This window comes from Danio aesculapii, chromosome 18 (assembly GCF_903798145.1).
Source record: "Danio aesculapii chromosome 18, fDanAes4.1, whole genome shotgun sequence".
Lineage (NCBI taxonomy): Eukaryota > Metazoa > Chordata > Actinopteri > Cypriniformes > Danionidae > Danio > Danio aesculapii.
In genome coordinates this window covers 9,129,516-9,155,279 of record NC_079452.1, presented here as the reverse complement: position 1 = coordinate 9,155,279, position 25,764 = coordinate 9,129,516, and the positions used below count along the sequence as shown (strand labels likewise).

General features: G+C 35.4%; 4 protein-coding genes across 5 annotated transcripts in view; 2 read left to right on the top strand and 2 right to left on the bottom strand.

Moving 5' to 3' along the window:
* Positions 1-3,506, bottom strand: part of dusp22a (dual specificity phosphatase 22a) — a 43,303-nt gene extending 39,797 nt beyond the window's left edge. For both annotated transcript variants that reach the window (XM_056477956.1, XM_056477957.1), the window contains exons 1-3: positions 2,440-3,506; positions 1,505-1,538; positions 282-364 (exon numbers count right to left, since the gene is read on the bottom strand). In XM_056477956.1, coding sequence (XP_056333931.1) covers positions 282-364; positions 1,505-1,538; positions 2,440-2,460 — 138 coding nt within the window. In that variant the 5' untranslated portion in view covers positions 2,461-3,506. The remainder of the gene's footprint in view (positions 1-281; positions 365-1,504; positions 1,539-2,439) is intronic.
* Positions 3,507-3,595: 89 nt separating this feature from the next.
* Positions 3,596-5,753, bottom strand: LOC130245305 (cytochrome c oxidase subunit 4 isoform 1, mitochondrial). The gene is made up of 5 exons (XM_056477958.1): positions 5,647-5,753; positions 4,601-4,677; positions 4,208-4,372; positions 3,990-4,121; positions 3,596-3,897 (listed from the first exon to the last, which is right to left on the bottom strand). Exons 1-5 carry the CDS (start codon positions 5,724-5,726, stop codon positions 3,761-3,763), a joined length of 591 nt encoding a protein of 196 aa, XP_056333933.1. The 5' UTR covers positions 5,727-5,753; the 3' UTR covers positions 3,596-3,760.
* Positions 5,754-8,207: 2,454 nt separating this feature from the next.
* On the top strand, positions 8,208-14,146 carry emc8 (ER membrane protein complex subunit 8). The gene is made up of 5 exons (XM_056478911.1): positions 8,208-8,644; positions 11,525-11,601; positions 11,680-11,749; positions 11,835-11,929; positions 12,950-14,146. Exons 1-5 carry the CDS (start codon positions 8,438-8,440, stop codon positions 13,107-13,109), a joined length of 609 nt encoding a protein of 202 aa, XP_056334886.1. The 5' UTR covers positions 8,208-8,437; the 3' UTR covers positions 13,110-14,146.
* Positions 14,147-15,674: 1,528 nt separating this feature from the next.
* gins2 (GINS complex subunit 2) lies at positions 15,675-25,605 on the top strand. The gene is made up of 5 exons (XM_056478444.1): positions 15,675-15,808; positions 17,883-17,997; positions 18,072-18,171; positions 23,117-23,243; positions 25,234-25,605. Exons 1-5 carry the CDS (start codon positions 15,719-15,721, stop codon positions 25,348-25,350), a joined length of 549 nt encoding a protein of 182 aa, XP_056334419.1. The 5' UTR covers positions 15,675-15,718; the 3' UTR covers positions 25,351-25,605.
* The last annotated feature ends 159 nt before the right edge of the window (positions 25,606-25,764 follow it).

Below are 25,764 nucleotides of genomic sequence, written 5' to 3'. Positions count from 1 at the left end.
GGTTTTGAAGCAATATTTCACCAATTCAAAGAAACTATTGCTTTTCCCCACTGACTTCCATAGTATGGAAAAAATACTGTTGAAAATAATAGATGCCAGCAACACATTCACACTATTTTTATGACATTTAATGTGTACAAAACCTGCCATATAGACTGACATGGGCTTTGTTCCATGTATTACATGTATTAAGTAACATTACCCCATCTACAATATATTACAGCATTAGAGCAGAAATAGAAAGTTCTCTTCTTGTGGTTTAGGTGGAACACTGTACTTACCTCTAACACAGGCTTTGCATTGTTGCAGACAGAGAGGATATGGGTGATGCCATTGCGGGACAGACTGTCTCTGTTCTCTGAGTCTGTGTACAGAAACATTAAATGACAAAACTGTGTTCAGCATGTGCCTACTTTTGTGAGTGATTTAAAGATTATAGTGCTCAGCAGGTCTGGATGTTGATAGGTAATCAGTGGGTTTAAAGTAAGCAAACATCAACAATAACATTCTTGCAGCACAAACAGCTGAGGGTCAATGTGATATGAAGATCTTTAGATTATTTACCATTTATCATCCAATATTCATTAAAATGCTATTACTAATATTATAATTACACATGTTGTATCCCAAGTAATAATTTGTTACTAACAACAGTTCTGATAGAGTGATGAATTTTGTACTTGTGAATCTAGAACTAAACAGTTTACCTTGGTCTCATCCTTATCAATAAACCCCTTCACTGACCAGGTGATACTGACCATGTCCTCTTTTGAATTCTGATTGTTCTGTTAAAATCTCTGAAATACTGATGGCAAGATCGCTATCAAATATTTACAGATAAAGACCTGTTTATTTATTTATGTCATTCCAACTTTTTGAGTTTCTGGCATAAGTGTTATTATTTTGACGACTAGTTAAATATGCCTACCCACACTGCTCTGACCATAATAACTTTATAAGAATCACTTGTTTTTTTAAGCTCTGCCTTAGTTTTACCTTTTTTTCTACCTACATTAGGCTATTTTTCTTGAACAATGTATTATTATTTTGCACCTGACATTTTATTCATAGATTCATTCATTCAATTTTCTTCGGCTTAGTTCCTTTATTCATCAGGGGTCGTCACAGCAGAATGAACCGTCAACTTATCCAGCATGTTTTACACAGCGCTTCCAGCTGCAACCCAGTACTGGAAAACACCCATACACACTCATTTGCACATATACAACGGTCAATTTAGTTTATTCCTTTCATAGCGCATGTCTTTCAACTGTGGGGGAAACCAGAGCACCTGGAGGAAACCCACATCAACACGGGGAGAACATGCAAACTCCACAGCAAAATGCCAACTGGCCCAGCCAGGACTTGAAACAGCGACCTTTTTGCTGTAAGGTGACAGTGCTAACCACTGAGCCTCCGTGTCGCCCCTTCATTTATTTATTTATTTATATAATAGTATACAGTATAATGACAAAACAAATAATTTCTTAAAAAATGTGCTTACCTCTTATATTTCCTAGATAGAGACCATCAATGACCTATGCGTAAAACAAACAATGTTTATTTTACTTTTTTACACATAACAGTAAAAGGCTGAACATTTGAATTTACACTGCAAATATGGGTCCATCATAATATACCCGTTAGAAATGTAAAAAAAATTATATATATATATATATATATATATATATATATATATATATATATATATATATATATATATATATATATATATATATATATATATATTTAACAGTTTTTATTTAGGTTTCTTATGGTTTTGAAAAACAAGAAGATTTTCAGATTAAGTTTAAGCCATAACTGGTAAAAAGTAAGCTAATAGCATAAATTATACATTTATGAATTCGTTGATTTTATACTATAATAATGGTCTTGACATACTTTTTTTCCCTACTCATCACGAAATATGGAAGTCGCTGTATGAATGCTGCGTTTATATACCCAATGACATTCAGATAACACACAAAAAAATCTGATTGTTGACCTAACTTGTCCCGTTTTATATACAATTCAATAACCTGACAACAATTTGCATAGGCAGACAGCTGAGCTGACCTAATTAACACATTTATTAAGGAACTGCGCACCCAGTGTAATCGTGATATAACACGATGTTTAGTTAAATATCATTGTTTTATCACAATGTTACAACGTGTTGTAACAATACATCCTACTGTGATCGGTTTGTGTTTGTAAAAACATACGTTGTACCACCTCTGTATACTTTTTTGTGAGGGGCACTGAAAGGCTAAATAATTAAAGAATTAGACAGAACTGTATAGAGTGTACAGAGTGTGCCTGGCGTCTAGGCTATTCAAATGTCAAATTTATAAATATAGCAGCTGATATTTGACACGGCAGACATTACCGTAATGAGAAATAAACAAGATTATACGCAAGGATTATAACGCTCATTACCTTATTCATTCCGTTCCCCATGGTTATTTATCATGAACGAATGTTAAGATTACATGCAAACAGACCTCAGAATGTTCATTGCATCTGACAAACGACATACGTCTCTGAAAACGACTACGTTCAGTAATAAAAGTCCAAATTATATTCAGTAAGCGCACAGAAGAAAACAGTCGGTGTGACACAGCTTCCGGAATTCTGGCGAAATCAAAACATTAAATCTTTTTGACGTCACAGCATAGACTTTAACCCTTTCTTAACTACAATAAACGTTTACTCGCTGTGAGTAAACTTTGACCACAACCTCACCACAATATTAGTCCTTTTGACAAAAGCATCATACACAGAACTCGATTCACTGACAAACAGCACAAGCGAAACAACTTCACGTTTAATCTCGAATTAAAAACAAGTTAGGCCGTTGTCATAACTCACCACAAAAATGAAAATATTTACCATCATTTACCAAACTTTACCACTATTTTCACATTATTTTCCAAACCAAGCCAACGAGGGCCATCAAGTTACCACCATTCTTCAAGATATCTTTTGAGCAAATTGCAGAACTGTATTTTTATGTATGATTTCTTTCAAGAAGCCAACAGCTTCACACGTGCAAGAGCCTCCAAAGTGCTGTAATTTCTTCTAAAAATAACTATTCTCAGACTCCTGTGTAAATTCAGTAATTTCAGTTATTGCAAAGAATGTTATTTTTATTGCCTTTAAATTGTAAAACCTGAATATAAACAGGCTGAGAAAATGCTTATTTTACAAGAAAAGTTCAGATGGCACTCGAGGCTTTGTTTCAGAATTCTTCAACTGCAGTTTATAATGTCTCTCTTCATCAGGATAAAGCTTCATAAACTGCATATCACGTTTAAAAAAAAACATGCAGCGTAGATGACTGTTAAAAAAACTGCCACTGTAGGTCTAAAACTGAATTCAGACTATTTCTCATCCCATAGCATTTGCTTTAATTCCATACATTTCTGTTTTCGTCTATGTTAAAGGAATGTATATGCTTTCAACTCTAATCCCATTGACAAAATGAAGTTATTCATTTGAATTTAAGAATAATAATTATTTTACTTGTACGATTATCTAAAAATATATGAAAATTATGCACAATATGTATCTTTAGAGAAAATAAAACAATTACTTTGGGAGATATTGACATTTTATTTATGATACATAACCTTAAGAGGAAGTCAACTTCCAAAACCATTTGAAGGTAACAGGTGGACAAACAATAACTGCAGACTTTTTTCTGTTTATTGGTTAGAAGGTGTGTGTGCCTGGTCCAACAGATAAATTTTTACATAATTTATTTCTTCCAAGCGTTGTTTTCATAGTCCCATTTGGCAGAAAATCCCTGAACAGGGTTGATTCTCATATCCAGCATCCTCTGGATCTCCTTCTGCTTGTACTCAGGATCAAAGGTATTGGGGACATCTCCATAAACTAATAAAAAGAAAAGACAATTTCTTTCAATATTTCCTGGATGAGGTAATCAGCAATACCTTTTATAAGGCATGTTGAAGTCAAACACTTACCGAACTTCCTCTGCCACAAAACTACTAAGCCAGTCAAGCCGACAAAGAAGAAGATTCCTGCAACCACTGATTTCCACTCTCCTGATCCTTGATTCATTTCAGCAAAGCTTTCCTTGAAGCTGATACGATATACTGAAATCAAAAAATGGAAATTAGCACATTGAAATAAAAACTCTCAAACAACAACGTTTTTTATTTTCAATTCTCATATCACACACATTCAATCTTCTCCTCTTTGGACAGCGCAGCCCAGGATCCCTTCTCTTTCTCCTTGAGAGACTTCTGTTCAGCACTCAGCTGCTGCACAAACTTGATTTCCGGAAGAGGACTCTCTCGTCTGTCAAAGTATGCAGGGAGTGAGTAGTCCTCGACCTTCGCAACTCCTGAGAGGGTAATTTAAACAACCGTTACATGATTTGTAAACATACAGTTATGGAAAAACAAGACAACTTGGGAAAAAAATATTTATAAACAGCAAAAAGCAAGTCCAAGGCACTCGAAAAATGTGGAAAAAAACTTTATTTAATTGCATTATTTTACTTAAGTATAAATAATTATTAATAAATAATTATTAATAAAATAAGTGAGATGGGAAACTAAATAAATTTTACCATGAGCACCACGAAGGCAGATGGAGGTGGACAAGGCCCGTTTACCAACAAGACGAAATGCCGTAGTTGCCAACATTCTGTGAGTAAAATGACAAACACAAACAGTGTTTTAAAATCATATGTTTTTAACAACTCCAGTTTGACAGAAGCAACAAGTGACAATTGCAGAACTAGAGCAAATATATTCAAGCAGAGTAGAATGCTGAATGGATTTTTACTTATGTACAGAAACATTAATTTTAGTGGTTCAGAGGTTATTTTTATCTGAAAAATTGTCCATTCTATGCATTATGCACTGTTGAATATGTCTCAGTTTAAACGGTGTGTGTGTGTGTATGTATTGCTTGGTATATATATATATATATATATATATATATATATATATATATATATATATATATATATATATATATATATACACACACACACACACATATACATACATACACCATTAATAATACATATATACACCATTAATGAAAAGATGCACTTAACAACTAAGACGTACTCGACAAAAATTCCACGATCAAAGGATACTATTATGACTCCATTACCTCGAAAATGCATTTGAATTAAACAGTTTATGCATTTGCTAATCATAAAAGTATATTTTTATCAGTACACACAGCAGTACTAGTGGCAATAACACTGACGTTGACATGAATGGCTAACTAACATCACAAGGTCACATCTTTATAAAGAGCGAATGAATAACAAAAGCAACAAGTTAAACATAATAACTCATATATAATAAAAGGAGCACCATGATGGCATATAACAAAGTCTGTTTTTGAATACGTTTTAACACTGTGGTGGATAGTTTAAAACACATGCACCGGTATTCGGCTAATGCTAAAAAGCTAACCCAGCATCAGTCACCATCCGCAGCAACCTCGATATCTCTAGCACAATCTGAAACTCGTTTAATTGCTAGTTTCGACACTCAGGGTTAATTAAGCAGTACTACACCAAACAAGACAATGTACACATCAAGATATCTTTGATTTTGTTTTCTACCAAAACAAAAACGGTTAGCTGTCTCTCACCTAGCGTCTCCGACCGCCGCTCGCTCGAGGAAGGATAAAGGAAGTGAAAGACTTGAACAGGAAATGTGTGGGTAGAGCATTATGACCTGTTATGGCTGACGAATAATTCGGTCCTACAACCAAGTCATTTTTAGTAAAATATTGTGCTTTTGTATTGTTGCATATACGCAAAATTTATATTGTAATGCACATAAATTATACAAAAAATGAATGCCTATTATGAGTGCACCGCTCTTATAATGATCGTTTTGGCTCTTTGCATCAGCAACCAGCGGAACTTTTTTTTTTTTGCCATTACAGCATATATTGAAAGACACATTATTATTAAAGTTCTATAACAATATAAGTTAAAGCAAACGCACTCGTTGTAGTTAGGCTAGATCATGGGGTGCCCAAACTTTTACTAGTGGGTAATTTCCAATTTTTTTAATAATATTTAAAAATAACTATAAAACATTGCTTTGTATTAACTAAAACAGTATATATATTTTACATTTTATAATTAACTTATTACAACAAAAACAAAACCAATCTCATTTTTAAGAAAATGGAGTAGTTTTGCCTTGATTTGCTCGCTGATGTCTTCTGTATAGTCCTCTATCCGTCGAGTAACAGTATTTACATTTAAAAACCCAGATTCATTTTCAACATTTATTTGAAACATTTAATGTCAGTTTGCTTTTTGTATCTCAGCAACAAAACAAACAAACAAACAAATAAGGTTTTGTCAAATTAGAGATGATGAAAGGCATTCTCCCCAACCCTTTCCATCATTCTCACACCTTTCTCAGATGGGATGGTGGGCTAAATCAAAGGTTACATTGGGCCAACTTAGGCCCACAGGCCCTACTTTGGGCATCTCTGGCCTAGATAAAAGTGGGTAATATATCAGTCTTCTCGAACTGTTTTCAATGTCATATGAAAATTAGTGCAAAATGTCTGAATTTGAGTACAGGGCAGAGTGCTACTTGTAATTGTCTCCTACTGCAATGTATAGAATCAAATGTTTTAAGGTAGTAAATTATTATCGGTTTAAATAATAAATTGGATTAAGGATAGACTACAGTTAAATTAAATGAGATGCAAGTGGTTTGCCTAACAACATTATAAAAAGTAAATGAAACATTTCTTTAGAAGGAACATTAACAATACATTTTAATATGACATTTGTAATGTTAATTTTGCTGAAGTTTTTTAAAAAGGTGCATTTTAAAGAATCTGTTGTGCAAAAAAACATGCCTACATGAGATGTCCAGTATTAAATTGTATGTTTTAATTCCACCAAGATGTTTAAACTTTGACAGAAAGCTGTAGAGTGCATGGGGAATAGGGAAATAAATGTGCAAAGTGTGGAAAACGCAAATGACTAAACCAATGAAATCCAAATACAAACTGAAAATACAAAGGATGTTTTTTGTCAAGGTTATTAATGTCTCACACTGGGCTATCAAAACAAAACTACAACATGCATCAGAGTTCATTCTTTGCATCAGAGAGTTAATTTCTTTGTGAATATGAGTACAAAAGTTACGTTTTACATTACAATTAGACCAATCTGAACTAAACTTAACTTTAGCAGTGACATTTATACAAAACTGAACTGAAGGGTTATTTTAACTAGAACCACACCAGCATTTTACACTTCTCTCCTGCCTTCCCGAATTGCTGGAATGTTCCATAATTTGAAATAATATTGCCTTTATACTCCTTTATTCATTAAGACATTTGGGACTAAATAACTTGCCATCTCAGGTTCTGTTAAGAAATGGCCCAAATCAACCAAAAATAGTTAATAAATTTTTCTTTTTCTTAAAAGAAATAAAATTGATCAATAAAATGTAGGAGTCTTTTTTTATTGAACATATAATGTACAATAACTTGGAATTATCAGTACACCTTTACACTACAAAAAAGGTAACAGGTGCAAATAAAGAACAAATAATATGTTACATAAATTATTTTAAGTAAAATAATACACATAAATAAATCTTAAAAATAAATAAAAAGAACTAGGGGGTTTCCTGTAATTGATACTTTTCGATCAAAGATAAAAGATTAATTGCACTTTTTGTTTTCATTATCTTAAGGGATTTTATTTATGAAAGAATCTCATTATCAAAAGCACAAAACATTGGTTTCACCTTCAATTATTTTGATTTATGTATGTAAAATTTTCCAAGCATAAGAATGTTGTTGATTAGGAAGGCATCTTCCTTACTGTCCATTTCAAGTCCACAAATGATGTCATTCACAGTAAAGAGGCGTGGAATCTTTGGGTAAAGCCAGTCATAAACATCTGACCATAATGCATCCACAAACATACAGTGAAAAAACAAATGATCTGTTGTTTCAATATCATCACAAAATATACATTTATTAGACTCAAATCCAAATCTTAAATATTCACTTGATGGATATATCCCACTTAAAATGAGTATTTTATTTTCACTTTTTCCTCTATTTGCCTTTACCGCTATCACAGGTTCCAATCATTATCCGCTTCACATTCCTATCCAGTAGGTGGCGGGAATGCACAGTTCAAAGTGGTCTGCCATTAACTCCCAAGGAAGAAGAAGAAACTCCAACCAGTTCATGAGCTGTGCATGTCAGATCCAGAATGGTGGTTGACGTGTAACAAATAAAGGAATAGCGTCTTCAATGAACTTCAGTCAAATGCCATACTTTAGGCGCGGTGAATGTACAATTGAATTTTTATGACTGGCATTTTTTTCAACGACATTACTAGGCTTTGTTGACGAAAGGGAATTCTATTACAGTAAGGTCTGTAAACATGTCTTTAAAACTCACCACTCAAGCGTACTGTAAGATGCTGCTGCACGCCGCTAAATATCCTCACTGCGCGGTGAACGGACTGCTGGTCGCCGAGAAACACAAGAAGAAGGACAATCCCAGAGACTCGGTGCTCTGCGTGGATTGTGTGCCACTGTTCCACGGGTCTCTGGCGCTGGCCCCCATGCTGGAGGTGGCTCTCACGTTGGTAAGAAGAGTCTTTTTTTTTTTGTTTGTTTAATTTCGGATGAAGGTTTATGGTTACAACGGGCATACTCTAACGGTTTAACGGTCATTTTAATATTTTGTAACGCAGCAGCTTAAATGTCGTTGACAGCTGACAGGACGTTCATGTGCACGCAATGAATATCACCTGGCTTTCCAGAAGATTCGGCCACAGATTCGTCGAAAGTGATTTTCCACTGAGACCAAATAATAAAAAAAAAAGTTTTCCACCTTATTTGTTAATATTCGGTTGATTATATGATTGTGTCGTTTTCTCTAACGCTGTTCGTTAATCATTAATTTCAAACAGTTTATAAGCTTATGAATGAGTCTGTCTATGGTAAACCACTTGTGGAAGGATATAAGTAACGTTAGTGATTGTAGGCAGGAGTCGGTTCCTCACGTTGGTGATTCTGTTGTTGTTCTGTTTGTTTGTGTTTTTTATGTTATCCAACAGTAAACATTCAACAGTACAGTAATTGACAAAACAAGTAACGTTATACACGTTACACAAACATGTTGCCAAGATAAAATGGGGGAAAAATATGTAATTCTTTACATTTTATTTGAAAGGGCATACAAAGGGTGCATATACAGTTTTCAGTATTACAACATTTTTTTCGAGGTCGACTGTAAAGTCCTCCTAAACCAAACGTTGCTACAATAATAATAATAATAGGTTTAGATCCATAAATTTTGTTTATGACATATAGCTAACAAGAAACACCAATTAATTTTGTGATGTTGCTGTCCAACATACTTTTGAGTAAACAAATGAAGGAAAAGTCACTAAGAAGTCTAAACAAATAAATATGTCTGAACATTACCAAATCTAAATTGCATCTTTAATATCATTTAGCTCCATCACATGATTATATTTTATTTTTTATGAAAAAAAACTGTTATTAAAAGGGGAATGATTCTTAATAGATTGCATGCCTAGATAAAAACAGCTAATCAAAGTTTTAAATCAAACGAACAGTTCTTTGTTTCTGAGTCTAAACATATTCAGGTACAAAAATGTAATAATAAAATAATACTGCATGGTAGTTCACCATATGAAATCATTCATTGTTAAGGAACCAAACATTATAATTTCTTTCTCAAATGCTTTAAACTCGCTCAATGTTAAATGAGTCCTTATAAGCACATGCAAATGATAAACTTTTATTATAACTTGTAAGTTTGGTCTGAAGTCTTGAACAAATTCTAAATGAGCTGTTCGATTGCAATCCATGTTTGCTGTGACAAGTTTAAAACTGTAATTTAATCAATATGTTGTTATTTAACCCATAGCAGTACACAAAAAAATGCAATATTGCAAAGAAAATAATGTATTCATGTCTGTATTCCATAGTTCTACGGTGGTTTTCTATGTAGCTTTAATCTTCTTCATGCACAACATGCAACAGTAAATTATGATTATAATAAAGTTTGGTTGTACACCAGAAACATAAGTTGTCACTATAATGCTTAAAGGATCTTGAGATATTTATTTTGACCTGATATACCATAATATCACAACCAGGTTAATTTTATAATCGTTTATGTATTGGATTATGACAGTTTACAAGGAATTACTCTTTAACATCACAGAATGCTTGGTAATGATGTCATTTTGATTATACAATGGGTATATCCGCATTTTTGTTTATTTATTTGTAATTAATGCCACCTGCTTAGTATTTCTCACATAAACATCTTTCATTATAACAATAATGCATGGAATGGGAAACGCTTGCAGAACACACGTGATGAATCCAAATTAGCATACTTAACGTACTTCCTATTAAACATATGTACTGTTTTGTAAAAAAAAAAAAAAAGTACGTACATCTGAGTGTATAACACAAGCTTTGGGACTTCCTCATTTACGGACTATTACGTTGCTTTGTTAAATCCCGTCAATCATCTCCACACACCATCCCTATTTCTTTCATATTTAATTACCTACCTTATTGGAGTAGCAGCAGCAGGTTAATCTGCCATTCCAGAGTCTTGCAGAGAAATCTTAGGTGTTAAGATAATTATGCATTCAGAAGTTAATGTCCAAACATGTCTTTTATATAAGTTCACATTGTTGTTGCAGATGAATGATAGCATGGAAAACGTGATTTAAATATTTTCCAGTTGGCTAGATATTATTTAAAAGTCATTCTAACAACTTTAGCAAAGCCTCTCTACTTGACGGTTGGTCTTGCACATCCACCATGTTTGTAGATTGTTTACATTTTTTTTTACCCAACTTGGTGGTTCTTATTGAATTGGTGTCCAACGTGCAGTGTATTGTTGGCAGTATTAGTGATTAAGAGTATGGGCAGTTCAACGCTTCTACTGGAATAGTAGACCATCCGGGACCCTTTGATGTACTTTTTTTTTCAACATACAATGACTTGGGACAGACTAATTAAATTTGTAAATGCTTTTTAGGACAGATAGTATGTGAATTGGTACACAGCATTAATTTTATTCATTTCTCTGTTTGGATTTATGGCATCTGTAGAAACATTTGAGTAGAAAACATTTATGGACGGAACTCAGAACAACTTGTCACCTTAGAATTATAAGGTTCCATCTGACATTTTTGTCAAAATTGAGTTATTCACATATTCTTATTAAATTATTCTTGTTATTATTTTAAAAACAAATGTTTCACACATACTGTTTGCTATGGAAGGGAAAAAATCATTCAGAATGCAGATAGAACTTTATAATTCCAAGGTGACGAACTGGCATCTGCTGTTGTTTTTGTTTTTTCTATAAGTAACATTGCATCATACATTTATGAACCTTAATCACACTCAAAGGGCCTTCAATTCAATCAGAAGGAAACATTAAAGATATAATGCTTTTCTTTCCTCAGATTGATACATGGTGCAAAGAGAACAAGTATGTCATTGCTGGATATTACCAAGCAAATGAACGTATTAAGGAAACCAGGTAAACTTTGGGCTTAAAATGTTTTTCATGATTTCCTGAGAGTATGCTTGTGTGATATTGACTTAACAAATCTTTCAGACCAAACCAGGTGGCTGAGAAGGTTGCTGCAAGAATCTCTGAAAATTTCAGTGAGGCTGCCATGATAATGGTAATTTAAATAAAGTGTGTTATTTAAAATAGGTAGAAGTACAGTCGTGTCACATAGTAAAACTGCATGGTTTTGTCACCATCAGATGGACAACAGCAGATTTACTATGGAGTGTTTTGTACCGGTTCTCTTCATTTATGATCACCATGACAACAAGTGGAAGTGCAGAGAGCCAAGCACGTGAGTAGGCTTTTTTAAATAGTTATACATTTTTACTATAATTTTTATTAGCGGTTACAGTGTAACTGCTAAAAGGACATTCTTTTTGCTTAAATGACTTTCAACATTTGTAAAACAAATAATTTTTGTTCTAACCAAAATGTTCTTCATTAGTTACCTAATAAAACAAAGGCTGTATGGCTTAATATTAAGTTTGTTGTTATTATTTAAATTATTTTATTTTCAGAAATATTTAGTATTTTTAGTGCTGAGAACTAGAACATTTATTATAATATCACACAATAGCTTGTATGTTTATCATGCTCATAAAATTGCTGGCTCTGAAAAGGCATTTTGCTAAATATTTGCGCTATTGTATGTTATACATGCACTTTATTTGTATTGGGTTTCAATTAAGTGGCGTCTTGTTTTTTTTTTTGTGTAAATAAATAAGGTATGTTTTGCAACTGGTGTATAATTGTTTACATTTAACCAATGAATTGGAGTAAACATTACAATTTTATATAAAAGTGTCCAAGTTTTGTTTTGTATTTGAATACAAAAACGAAGTAGTATGATAACTTCTGTAATGATCCAGCGAACAAAATTAGTCCTAGAACTTTTTTTTTAAATAATTTTTAAATGCATGTTTTAATAATTCATTTTTGTCTTTGCCATAATAACAGCGTATAATATTTTACTAGTTTTACAGAATACTAGTATTCAGCTTGAAGTGCAATTTAAAGTTTTACCTAGGCAAGTTGGGTAATTAGGCAAGTCATTGGACAACAGTCAGTGGTTTGTTCTGTAGCCTATCAAGGTGGCTACTATTATTGACCTTAAAACCTTTTATTCCAGTCAAACTGAAAGAAATATGACTTTCTCCAAATAAAAAAAAATATTTAAGGAAAAACTCAATTGGAAAATACTTGAAAAAGAATAAAAAATAAAAAAAACACAGAAGGGCTAATCATTTTGCCTTGTGTATATAAAGGACCTAGATATAATTTGTCATTCCATAACTCTTTCTTTAAATTGCAGTGACTGCTTTGAGGATTGGCTGGAGGCGCAGAAGATCACTGCAGCACTTTTAGAAAACAAATCATACGAGAGTCTTGTAGACTTTGACAACCATCTGGATGACCTACGAAATGACTGGACCAACCCTGAGATCAATAAGTCTGTCTTACATCTATGCTGAAGCCATCCAGAGGTCCAAACAAACAATCTCTGCTGAATTGAGATGCACGCCTGTCCAGAGACATTCTCTCTCCCTTTTTCGCTGACCTGAAAGATTTCAGAGAGAGTAAAGTGAAAAAAACATCATTAGTGCTGTGTTCTCAGGTTGGAAAAAGTGGTGGTGACTCTAAGAGTCAGAGATGTTTTTATACCCGTTTTCAAGCTGTAGTTTGTATAATAGAAAATTAAGGCAAGATTTTGCTACTGACCTAGTCCTTCTAATATAACTGAAAGGGTTAGTTCAAACCTAAATAAATAAAGTGTCATCTTTTCCTTCCCTTCTTCATTCCAAACCAATGAGACTTCTTGGTCATCTCTGAAACACACATGAAGATATTTTCCTGAAATATGAGAAATTTTTTTTATACGCCAAAGTTTGCGGTAAATAGACTTTCAATGGCAGCACACACATCTTTTTATTACTTTATTTGAGATTCAGAGATGAACAGATTTTTTATAGGGGTTTGAAATGAGACAAGGATGGCAAATTATGATTCTAATTATTTTGAGGTTAACTGCTTTTATCTAATTGCTAAAATGTTATTTGCGTTCATTTTTAGCTTTAGTTTGAATTACTGGCATGATTGTTTACTTAACTACTTGCGCAAATGAAAATGTTATATTGTAGAAATTAATATATTTCTTCAAGAGATTATTTTATTGTTTGCAGCACACCAGTAATTTAATGGTGAAGTAATTTTTGGCTCCAAAGTTAATAAATTTATTGGTATGAATAATAATAATAAAATCTTTTTGTCTTTCTAAATGACTTAAACCAATATTTGTGCAGCTGTTTAATGAAGTGACCATTTAATAACACTCCACTACTGTACGTGTATAGGCCATCAGGATGATCTGCTGTATGCGGTAATTCTGAATTTCATTATGCTTTAAATGCATGCCTGACTGCATATCATGTTTGCTTGTTTTGAAGAAAAATTGATAAACCTTTTTGAACAAACAAATTATGATTGATAATAAAGGCAAGATGTAATTCTGGACTTTGTGTCTGAATAGTTGAGAGATCACTGGGCTGTTGCTCGAAGCTAGCAAACTTTTTTAGTTTCTGAGTCTAATGGTGACGAAATCCAACTAATTCAGCCTTGTTTAGATATGGTTCAGTGTATGATCTTTATTTCAGATTTTGTGGGTTTGATTCACAGTTTGTTATCTGCTAGAAGTGTTTGTGATGCCTGTCGTGGAACACTGTTTCAGTTTGATTCACTGGCATTTCAAAGGCGTTTCAAGGGGACCTGTTATGAAGGGAAAAAAAAACAGAAACACTTTAAGGGGTTTAAACACAGGTGTGTGACAACAATGTGAGAATATAGCCAGCCTCTCTAATGGTAAAAAAATATATATATATTTTTTAAATTGTAAAAACACTTTTATTGACATTCTCCCTTTCCACATGTCCTGCTCATTATCATCTCTGCTTCATTAGCATAATCAGCCCGAGTGAGAAGCCGTCATTCTCTGATAGTATTTTTATGCCAAACCTGCCAAAGATAGTCAATGACTAAGAGGCACTATAAATTATGAGTTTTAGGATGCACAAATGAACACTAAGCTCCATTGACTGCCACCTTCTTAGACACATCATATTTTCTGATGCAGAGAAGTTTATTGCTCTGCGCTCTTTTAAAAACAGCACAAGTTGGTTCAAAGCCTAAAAGGGCCCTTTTCAAAAAAGTATAAAAGCTTATTTGTGTAGTATTTTGAGCCAAAACCTCTCACATACACAATCTAGGGCCATCAGAGAATTATTTAACATCTTGTATAAATGGGCATATTAGGTCCGCTTTAAAATGTCTGGGTTGCACGCACTTAATTTCCTGAAGGCAATTAGGTTATATCAGCATATAATAATTATGCCCTAACTAAAGTTTATTTTTTTAACAGTTCACAATGTTTTTGCTAATATGGACGCTTCGCATCGTTGTCCCTGGCTAAAGGACAGACATTCAGTTTGTGTAATTCATTGTGACTTAATCTAATTAATTGTTAACTTGTAGATCTGCTTTCAGTTGGTTTTTAAGATTTTGTATAGAAATAATGGGATTTTTTGGCAGTTTTTCTGAGGTGTTTTAAATATATAATATTATATTAAATAATGCACATCAAACCCCCCCCCCTCTATATGGGGGATAAATAAGTATAAAAGTAACTCAAAATAAGGTTAAATGGAAAAAACGGTTCAAGTAAAATTAAACAAAGTACCATTATTAAAAAAGTGTCTTGCTTTTAAATAGCATCATATCCTTCTCAAAATGCCATGTGTATATATATATATATATATATTTATATATATATATATATATATATATATATATATATATATATATTAAAAATATAATATTAAGAAGCTTACTTCAAAGTAATAACAAAAAGGAGTTCAGTGAAAAAAAAAAGCAGTGGATATAAATTTTATGAATGATAACTGCAGGATCAGGAGTGACCTTTAGAGGGCAGCTCTAAAATTTTGCCTCAGAGCGGCTCAGATCCCTCCCCTCCTTGATGTCATAGACAAATGTCTGACAGACGCGGGAAAACTGTCACACATGCAGCAGAATGGATCCAGCGGAGGTCGAGTTTTTAGCAGAGAAAGAGATGGTCAAAATCATCCCGAACTTCAGTCTCGATAAAATCTATTTGATTGGGGTGAGTGAATATATAATCTACATCATGTAAGTCGGTCTGTGTGGTGATTTCATTGTGCTAATAGTTCGCTTGCTCTAATGTTTACGAGTAACGTTAACATAACATTACCTAGACAATAATAATGAGTAATAAATTCTCCATGGCATGCTTGTGGTAGTCTCGACATGTGAGTTATCATCACCAGTGAGATACATCAACACAGATAAACAAACGACATGTAACTGTTTGAAAATCTGGAATCTGAAGATGTCAGTGAATAAGTATTGAGTAAATCCATTTTAAAGTTGTCGCCTATAAAATGCACATTACTAATTAAAAATATAGTTTTGATATATTTATATAAAGAATCTTACAAAATATATTATATAAATCTATAAGACCTTTTTGAGGGATGTAATCAAAAACAATGGTCCCAACGCATTTCCTGTTTTACGTTTTTAATTTCTATAACTTCTGAGAATCCAAAAGAGCAACATAAGACTTTTGTGTTCAAGGGGCAATAGTATGATTGTTTCTGTTACAAAACAACAACGTGTGAGTGTGTATATATCTATATTGATTTCTGTGAGTTGTTCTGAGAAGGAAAATGTCATTCATTTGGTTTTCTGATTTTTGTTCTATATTAAAAAATGTACAAATTTTACACTTTACAAATTTACAAACCCTGTCTTTAATGCACCCTTTTCACAAGACTGTTATGACGCATTTAACAGTCATCATACTTTTAATCCTTGAAAGTTTTTAATATTTTGATTTAAAAAAATAAAACATCTGAACATTTATATGCATTTATGTATGTATTGTATAATTTTTACGTCAAATTACAGAAAATGAATTACTGCTGATGCGAAGTGATTCTAATGCAGCGTCTATGGGTCTAATGCAGCATCTATGGGTTTCCTCTGGCTGCTGTGTCTGATTGTCTTGATAACACCATTGTGGAGTTTTTTTCTTTTAGTATTTCAGCAAATAGGATTGTAAAAAAGATTATTTGTTGTACTCTCCGATTTACTGCGCTTCAAGTTTACCAAACTCTGATGCCTTAAGATGCTACTGAAAAACCTGGAAATGTGAAAAGGTTCCTTGTCCTCAGCTTTAATAGTTTTGTCATGCTTATTTAAAAAAAAAAAAACTTCAGAAATAGCAAGTTTAAGTTGTTAGCAATAACATCAATTGATTAGAAACATGAAATTATAAATAAATTCTACAAATAAATGCTACAAATACATAATACAAATAAATGTATAATTGTCCCCATGTTTTGGCTGTCCTGTCACATTTGCATTAAATTTAACAAAAAAAAAAAAGCGTGCAGTACACCTTTAAGGCTCGTACACCTCGGTAGTGACCTCATTTTATGAAGAAACTGACAGTGATCAAGTATGTGATCTATCATTGAATTGTGTGATTTTTATGCTTGTTTTTGTATGATTTTTCGAGGAGGACAAGCATAAAGGTCAGGCCTTGTCACATTTTTTATTAATATATGTAAATAAATATACATAAATAAATATACGTTTTTAAAATATAATATACATTTATGAAAATATATATTTCTGGGAGAATGTCCCATATACTTAATGTTAATTTCTGTATTTATATGGCTTATTTGGCGGTGGTTCAGTGGTTAGCACTGTCACCCCCAGTAAGAAGGTCCCTGGTTTGAGTCCCAGCTTTCTGTGTGGAGTTTGCGTGTTCTCCCCATGTTCGCGTGGGTTTTCTCTGGGTGCTCCGGTTTCCCCCACAGTCCAAAGACATGTGGTACAGGTGAATTGGGTAAACACAAATGACTGTAGTGTATGAGTGTGTGTGTGAATGTAAGAGTGTATGGCTGTTTCCTAGTACTGGGTTGTAGCTGGAAGGACATCCGCAGCATAAAACATATGTTGGAACAGTTGGCGGTTCATTCCTCTGTGGCGACCCATGATTATTAAGGGATTAAGCTGAAGGAAAATTAATGAAGATGGCTTATTTTGTGCCATCTCTGTATTACATATTTTGTTTTGACCATATGTTACCTTTTCACCTACAGCTACTTAAGTGTGTATCTGATTTATTTATATATTTTTTCCAGGGAGATTTGGGCCCGTTCAACCCAGGTCTGCCTGTGGAAGTTCCTGTGTGGTTGGCTCTCAATCTTAAACAGCGACAAAAATGCAGGATAGTTCCTCCAGAATGGATGGACACAGGTGAGTTCAGTCACTGTCTGACGCCGTCTCTTCTGAAAGCAGGCTCTAAACCCAGCTGATCTTTTCATTTCCAGACAAACTAGAAGAGATCCGTGAACAGGAGAGGAAACTAGACACTTTTACTCCCATCCCAAATCCATATTACATGGAGCTGACCAAATTATTACTCAACCAGTGAGTATCAGATCTCCTTCAAACTAGTTTTTTTTTTAATGTAAAATCAGAGTGTGTCTCTTTGAGGCTTTTTTAACCTGGGGCCTCATGTATCAACGCTGCATACGCACAAAAACTTTGCGTAAGCCAGATTTCACGCTCACGTTTGGATTTATTAACGATGAAATGAACATGAGAATGTGTGTTGGTCCACGCCAACTACATGTCTGGCGTACGTGCATTTTGTGTGTGTGTTTGTTTTATTTCCATTGGCGACTCCTAGAGGCAATTGTGTTAAATTGCACACTACAAAGTAGCTTTGAGCCGTGCAATGCCAGCTGTATGGGATGGGATCATCCGCATGTCTAGCAGGTATATAAGGTTTCCATACCATGCAGTTGACCAGCCAAACATTAAAGCGCAATTTGCAGCGATCCCCGGTTTTCCCAAAGTGATAGGAGCGATCTCCTATACGCACATTGCTATAAAGGTGCCATCTGAAGTCGATTTTGCATAAGTGAATCGGAAACATTTCCTTTCAATAAATGTGCAAATAATATGTGATGCTCAAATGCACTTCACATAATACACACTTGTTAATGAATCCTGAATAGTAGGCAAAATCTGATATTTAATGGGGGAAAAAAAGAAAAATGAGTTCATCAGACGCTGGATTCGAACAGGATTCATAATCGGATCGTGTCAAAACATGTTGCCATGCGCTTTACGGGCTACGCCACTCACGCTGCTGTTCACCGCTCTCTTTGGTTATGTTGTCTCTGTCAATCAAACAGGGATGAGCGGGAATCACTCAACTAGCTCATTCCAACGAGGTGTGCTATTTAAACTTAGCCTAAATAGACACTACAACATTTTACACCTTTACATCGGACCATTTCTTTTTTAATTCACTCACAGTGCGATGTTCAGACCCCACTGTGTTAACGTTAACCGTGTCAGCTAAACTCTCCCACTCTTTTTTTTTTTTTTTTTTCTTTTGTTATTAATTCCAGAGGACAAACTTGCAAATAACACCGTTTTTCTCTGGTCTACCTCCGAAAGTAGCACCTCCAATTCACAATCTTTTCTAAGTTTCTCTTTTTGCTTGCTTTTGCCATTGCTTTTTCATTTGGTTTTGCCAAAGTAGAGTCATTACCATATTTATTAGGGGGAGGAGGCAGGGAGGGGTTTTGCGCTTGTGCACGTGCGCTCAGTTTCAAGTTAATTCAAATGTACAAAGAGAATATGCGTGGGATTCCGCGTACATTCCGTCTTTCATACATCTAAATTTTTTACTGTGTACGCATATTTACAGCTTTGTGCGTACGCAATGTTTTAGTATGAATTAAACCCAAGTTTTCATACATAAGGCCCCAGGTCATTTCATGCGAGTTGTCTGATTGATAGCTATCTGAATTGTAAAAACGGTTCTATTTATATTTGTTCATATAAATGTATCTCCACTAAAATGACTACTGTCTTCAAATCCTTAACTATTTGGTAAAATGTGAATTGTCTTATTGTCCTTCTATGGTTCAGTGTTCCCTGTGATTCACAGTTAAAAATAAGCATTTTTAATATTGGTTTTGGCAGAAAAACAGCTGCAATAAAACAGTTTCTGCCTTGTAGGATTCAGATTTCCTTTCACATGTGTTGCAAGAGCAAAGACCTTTCCAATCACATCTTAGTATGTAAATCTGTCATTGACGTCAAGTTTCCTCACGTTTCGTGTGTTGAGTTCTTGAATTTATATCATGTCTGTGTGAAGGAAAAGTGCAGGTCAGACCAAAACACAGTACATTGCCTTCAGTCACTCAATGTAAATTCACAGACACACAAAAAATAACAAATACCGGTTTTCTTGCAAAAACCTGAAGCCTTTAATGTAAGCAATGGCCCAGTGTAAGATATTTTTATGTTTATTTTGAAAACTACACAGGTCTTCGGTTGAAATGTTGATTTTTTTGCAGGTGGACAAAATCTGCTTATGTTTATATATTTTTTTATAAGTTGAGTTGTCAGATGTTCATTATCCAATAAATAGGTGTTCAAATTGTTCTTTGAATTTGTCTGTAGCCATTTTCTTTCTAAACACAGCACATACCATACCATAACCACTGTACTTGCGGAACCGTGAGAAATTTGAACTGTTGCAGCCCTACTTGCTATATACAAATTTATGTAGATAACATAATGCACAGACCTACAGCACTTCCAGGGCTAATCTGAAGAGGGGCATCAAAAAGGCCAAACACTGTTACAAGCTAAAGCTAGAGGAGCACTTTTCCAACTCTGATCCTCGGCCCATGTGGCAGGGCATCCAGGCCATCAGCAACTACAAACCCAGCCAATCCACACCCACAACTACAAATGTCTCCTTCCTGAACAAGCTTAATGACTTTTATGCCCGCTTTGAAAGAGACAATAAAGAACCCTACACCAGGATCACTTCCTCAACTCACCACTCACCTATCACACTCACCTCCTCAGAAGTCTACACCGCACTGAGTCGGATCAATATGCGTAAGGCTGCTGACCCAGACAGCATTCCTGGGCATGCAAGCATGTGCAGAACAGCTTGCTGTGATATTCACAGACATTTTCAACCTGTCGCTTAACCTAACAGCCGTGCCAACATGCTTTAAAACCACCTCTATTGTGCCAGTGCCCAAACGCTCCAGCCCAACATACCTGAATGACTACCGCCCTGTAGCACTCACACCCATCATCATGAAGTGCTTCGAGCGATTGGTCCTGGCACATCTGAAAGACTCTCTGCCATCCACACTGGACCCACATCAGTTTGCCTACCGTGGCAACAGGAGCACAGAAGATGCAGTCTCCATAGCACTGCACTCTTTACTCACACACCTGGACAATAAAAACACTTATGCACAAATGCTGTTTGTTGACTTCAACTCAGCATTCAACACTGTCATACCCTCCAAACTAATGATCAAACTTAGAGACCTGGATATCAACACATGTCTCTGCAACTGGATTATGGACTTTCTGACTAACAGACCTCAGAATGTTAGATCAGGTCACATCTGCTCCACTACCCTCACACTCAACACTGGTGTACCACAGAGCTGTGTGCTGAGCCCCTTCCTCTACTCCCTTTTTACCATCGACTGTAGGCCTGTGAACAGATCCAACACCATCATCAAATTTGCAGATGACACCACAGTGATTGGTATAATCAGCAATAATGATGAGACTGCCTACAGGGAGGAGATACAGCATCTGGCCACTTGGTGCACAGACAGTAATCTGCTCCTTAACACCAACAAGACCAAAAAGCTCATTGTGGACTTCAGGAATGGACGAACAGGCTCACATGATCCCATCCACATAAATGGGATGGCCGTTGAGCCTGTCTCATCCTTCAAGTTCCTGTGGACCCACATCTCAAAGAACCTTTACTGGACCACCAACACCTCCAGCCTGATCAAGAAGGCTCACCAGCGCCTATTCTTCTTCAGCCAACTTAAGAAGAACCAGCTTTCGTCAGCCATCTTGGTGAACTTCTACCGCTGCACAATAGAAAACATCCTGACCAACTGCGTCTCAGTCTGGTATGGAAGCTGCTCTGTTGCTGAGCGTAAGGCACTGCAGCGGGTGGTGAAAACTCCCCAACGCATCACAGGGACCACACTGCCAGCCATAGAGGACATCCAGAAGTAATGCTGTTTGTGCCGATCACGCAGTATTGTTAGGGACACCTCTCACCCTGCTCACCGACTGTTTTTCACTCCTGCCTTCCGGCAGGCGATTCAGGCTCCTCTGGACAAAAACCAGCAGACTGAGGAACAGCTTTTTTTCCCAGAGCTGTCTCCCTCTTGAACTCTGCCCCTCACTGACTCTTTTGCCCCCCTCAATACACCCCCACACTCCTCTAACTTATACTCCTCACAATCACTGCACTATTTAACATTTGCACATTTAAAGTTTGCAAATATTCATTGCACTACATTGCGCTGATTCACTTATTTGAACTGTACACACCCACTGTGCATGTACATTTGTAATTTTTATCTATCTGCACACTTCTGATTATTAATAGCAACCTGTACATATATTCATTTATTATAAATCGCTGTTCATAGCTAATACAACCTGTATATAATGTTCATAGTACATCCATCTGTAAATATCACCATAGTTTTTCTATAACTGCACTTTATTGGTTATACCTGTATCCTGCACTTTCTGCTATTGCACTGCTGGTTAGACCTAAACTGCATTTCGTTGCATTGTACTTGTACATATGTAATAACAATAAAGTTGAATCTAATCTAAAGCATCAGATACACTGCATTTTATTTATTCATTCATTTTCTTTTCGGCTTAGTTCCTTTATTAATCAGGGGCCACCACAGCGAAATGAACCACCAACTTATCCAGCATATGTTTTGTGCAGCGGATGCCCTTCCAGCCGCAATCAAACACTCGGAAACACCCATACACACTCTTTCACACCCATACACTACGGCCAATTTAACTTATTTAATTCACTTATAGTGCATGTCTTTGGACTGTGGGGGAAACCGGAGGAGCTGGAAGAAACCCACACAAACACGGAGAGAACATGCAAACTCCACACAGAAATGCCAACTGGCCCAGCCAGGGCTCAAACCAGCAACCTTGCTGTGAGGCGATTGTGCTACCTGCTGCGCCACTGACCAAAGTCACCGATTTAAAGTTTCAATAATCATTATTAACTTTATTTTTGAAGTGCCCATGATAGCAATACCAACTGTATGCTACAAAACACTGTCACAGGCTTCATGTCCGTGTATTTGGACTACACTGAACTACACGGTTCCAATTTACTATGACCTTTTATGTGAAGCTGCTTTGACACAATCTACATTGTAAAAGTGCTATACAAATAAAGGTGAATTGAATTGAATTTAAACTAATAATAGTTTATTATATATTGAGATATTGTATTTGTGTGCAGTGCTGCAGATAACATTCCCAAAGCTGATGAGATTCGAACATTAGTGAAGGACATCTGGGACACGCGTATGGCTAAGCTGAGGCTTTCAGCTGATAGTTTCATCAGCCAGCAGGAAGCTCATGCTCAGGTAAAACACCACAATTATCATGACCAACTGATGAGTAGATCAAAACCACTCAAATACTGAGACAGTGAACCTGCACTCTTAAGGCTGATTTCTACCTTCGCTTGGGTCAACTAAATGCATTCATTTAGGAATTCCACTCACTGATTTTCTTCACCCCTGTTTTATTGTGACGTTACTCTGAGTCGCCCCCTGTTGTTACAAATAGCACAGCGGCAGGTGCGTCAAGTAGCCTTTACTTTAAAAAAATGCTTCTTGATTTAACAATTTTTTTCAATATTTGGTCTGTGCATTTCAATATATGGTCTTCTATACATGCTATTTGAGCATTGTGAATAGACACATTGGGACTTGGGTTTGCTTAAAAAGATGTTACAATTTCCATATTGGTGCGTCTTATTTTATACACTGCTAATAATGTCTCAAATAAACAGCAATAAAAGCTTGTTATTATATTTCTGTGCATTCTATCATAAACTTACTCAAGACAGAACGCTACATCTTCCACTTTACATTCTTACATACACAACTGTAGTAGGTTTAAAAGGAATTTATGTGGTTTTTAAATAAACAATTCAATCATTCATTCAATTTTTTTCGGCTTAGTCTCTTTATTAATCTAGGGGCCGCAATACAGCGGAATGAACCGCCAACTTTTCCAGCATATGCTTTATGCATCATATACCGTTTCAGCTGCAACCCTTCTCTGGGATGCATCCATTCACACTCATACACTACGGACAATTTAGCCTACCCAATTCACCTGCATCGCATGTCTTTGGACTTGTGGGGGAAAGCGGAGCACCCGGGGAGAACATGCAAACTCCACACAGAAACGCCAACTGACCCAGCTGAGGCTCGAACCGGCGACCTTCTTGCTGTGAGGCGACAGCACTACCTACTGCGCCACTGCGTCACCGTAAATAAATAAACAATTCATAGGCTTGAATTCATTCATTAATTCATTTTCTTTTTGGCTTAGTCCCTTTATTAATCTGGGGTCGCCATGGTGGAATGAACCACCAACTTATCCAGCATTTGTTTTATGCAGCGGATGCCCTTCCAGCTGCAACCCATCACTGGGAAACATATACACACTTATTCACACACACATACACTACGAACAATTTAGCCTTCCTAATTCACCTGTACCGCATGTCTGGACTGTGGGGGAATCCGGAGCACCCAGAGGAAACCCACGCGAACGCAGGGAGAACATGCAAACTCCACTCAGAAACGCCAACTGACCCAGCCGAGGCTCGAAACAGCTGTGAGGCGACAGCACTACCTACTGCGCCACTGCGTCACCCTAGGTTTGAATTGTCAAAATTAAATTAATTGCAGCTTTTTTTATTTTAAGTTATTCAGATATATTGAAACGGATGGTAGTGGGGTAAATTATGGGAAAATCCTGGGAAAAATGTAAGGGTTGACATTTAATTTTATAAACACTTTTACATTTCCCAGCATTTGTAAACATTCAGTAAAAAACACCATTCATTTAAAAGTTGATTAATCACTTATTATACAAATACATTTGAGTTGTTTTTGCATTTTAAAATGTTAAGGTTTTAATTAAATGTTCAAGTGAAATGAGTTTTATAGAATTACTGGAGAGATGTAAATATAAATGTATATTTAAATGTATTTAATATATGTGTGTGTACTATGAATATATCTGTAAATACTTACAAACTTCTACAAAAATACAAACTTAATTAATCATTAAACTGCACCATTCAATGGCAAAAATTTGTTATAAGTTTTATGATAATGAAAATTGTCACAATGTTTAATGGCTGAAGTATATTTTGGTCTTAATTGTACACTAGAAAAGTTTCATGCTCCACTATCAATAGTCACCCTTCTTAATTACATGTGTAAAATGTTACTTGAATATAGCTATAATATAGCAAGTAAGCGCACAATGAAAATCCTTGTATTAATCAAATGTTTAACGTGATTGATTGATGGCCTTTCATTCTGTCTTTAGCTGGATAATCTCACACTAATGGAGATCAACACTACACGCTCGTTTCTGCTGGACTCTCTGAACTACATGTATAAACTGCGCTCAAACCTGCAGCCGGGCAGAAGTAAAGACTACTGAGACATGATCAGGTACTTCAGCCATTCCTCTGCTGTCAATAGACTGAAGTTTGCTTTTATCTTCTGCTAATGATATTTGAAAAGATTACTTTTGATGTTCTGCAGTGAAGAGCAGAATCTAATCTCAAATCATGGCCACTGCTGCCGCTCAGCATGTAAATAGTGACTGATGTTCCCCTAAAATCCTTACTGTTTGTGTGTGTTGTAGTTTTTTATTACTAAAATGTTTATATTTGACTAAATAAATTTATAAACCTAAATTTTTACTTTTGTTGTGATTTCTTTTGTGAATGTGGGACACCCAATGCAGACAGATTACGCTCCCTCCAATATCAGCAGTTTAGTTCAAGCTTTGTCAAAGGACCTGATTGCTTTTATATTAAAAGATAAACAGGTTTGGGGCTTATACCCATCC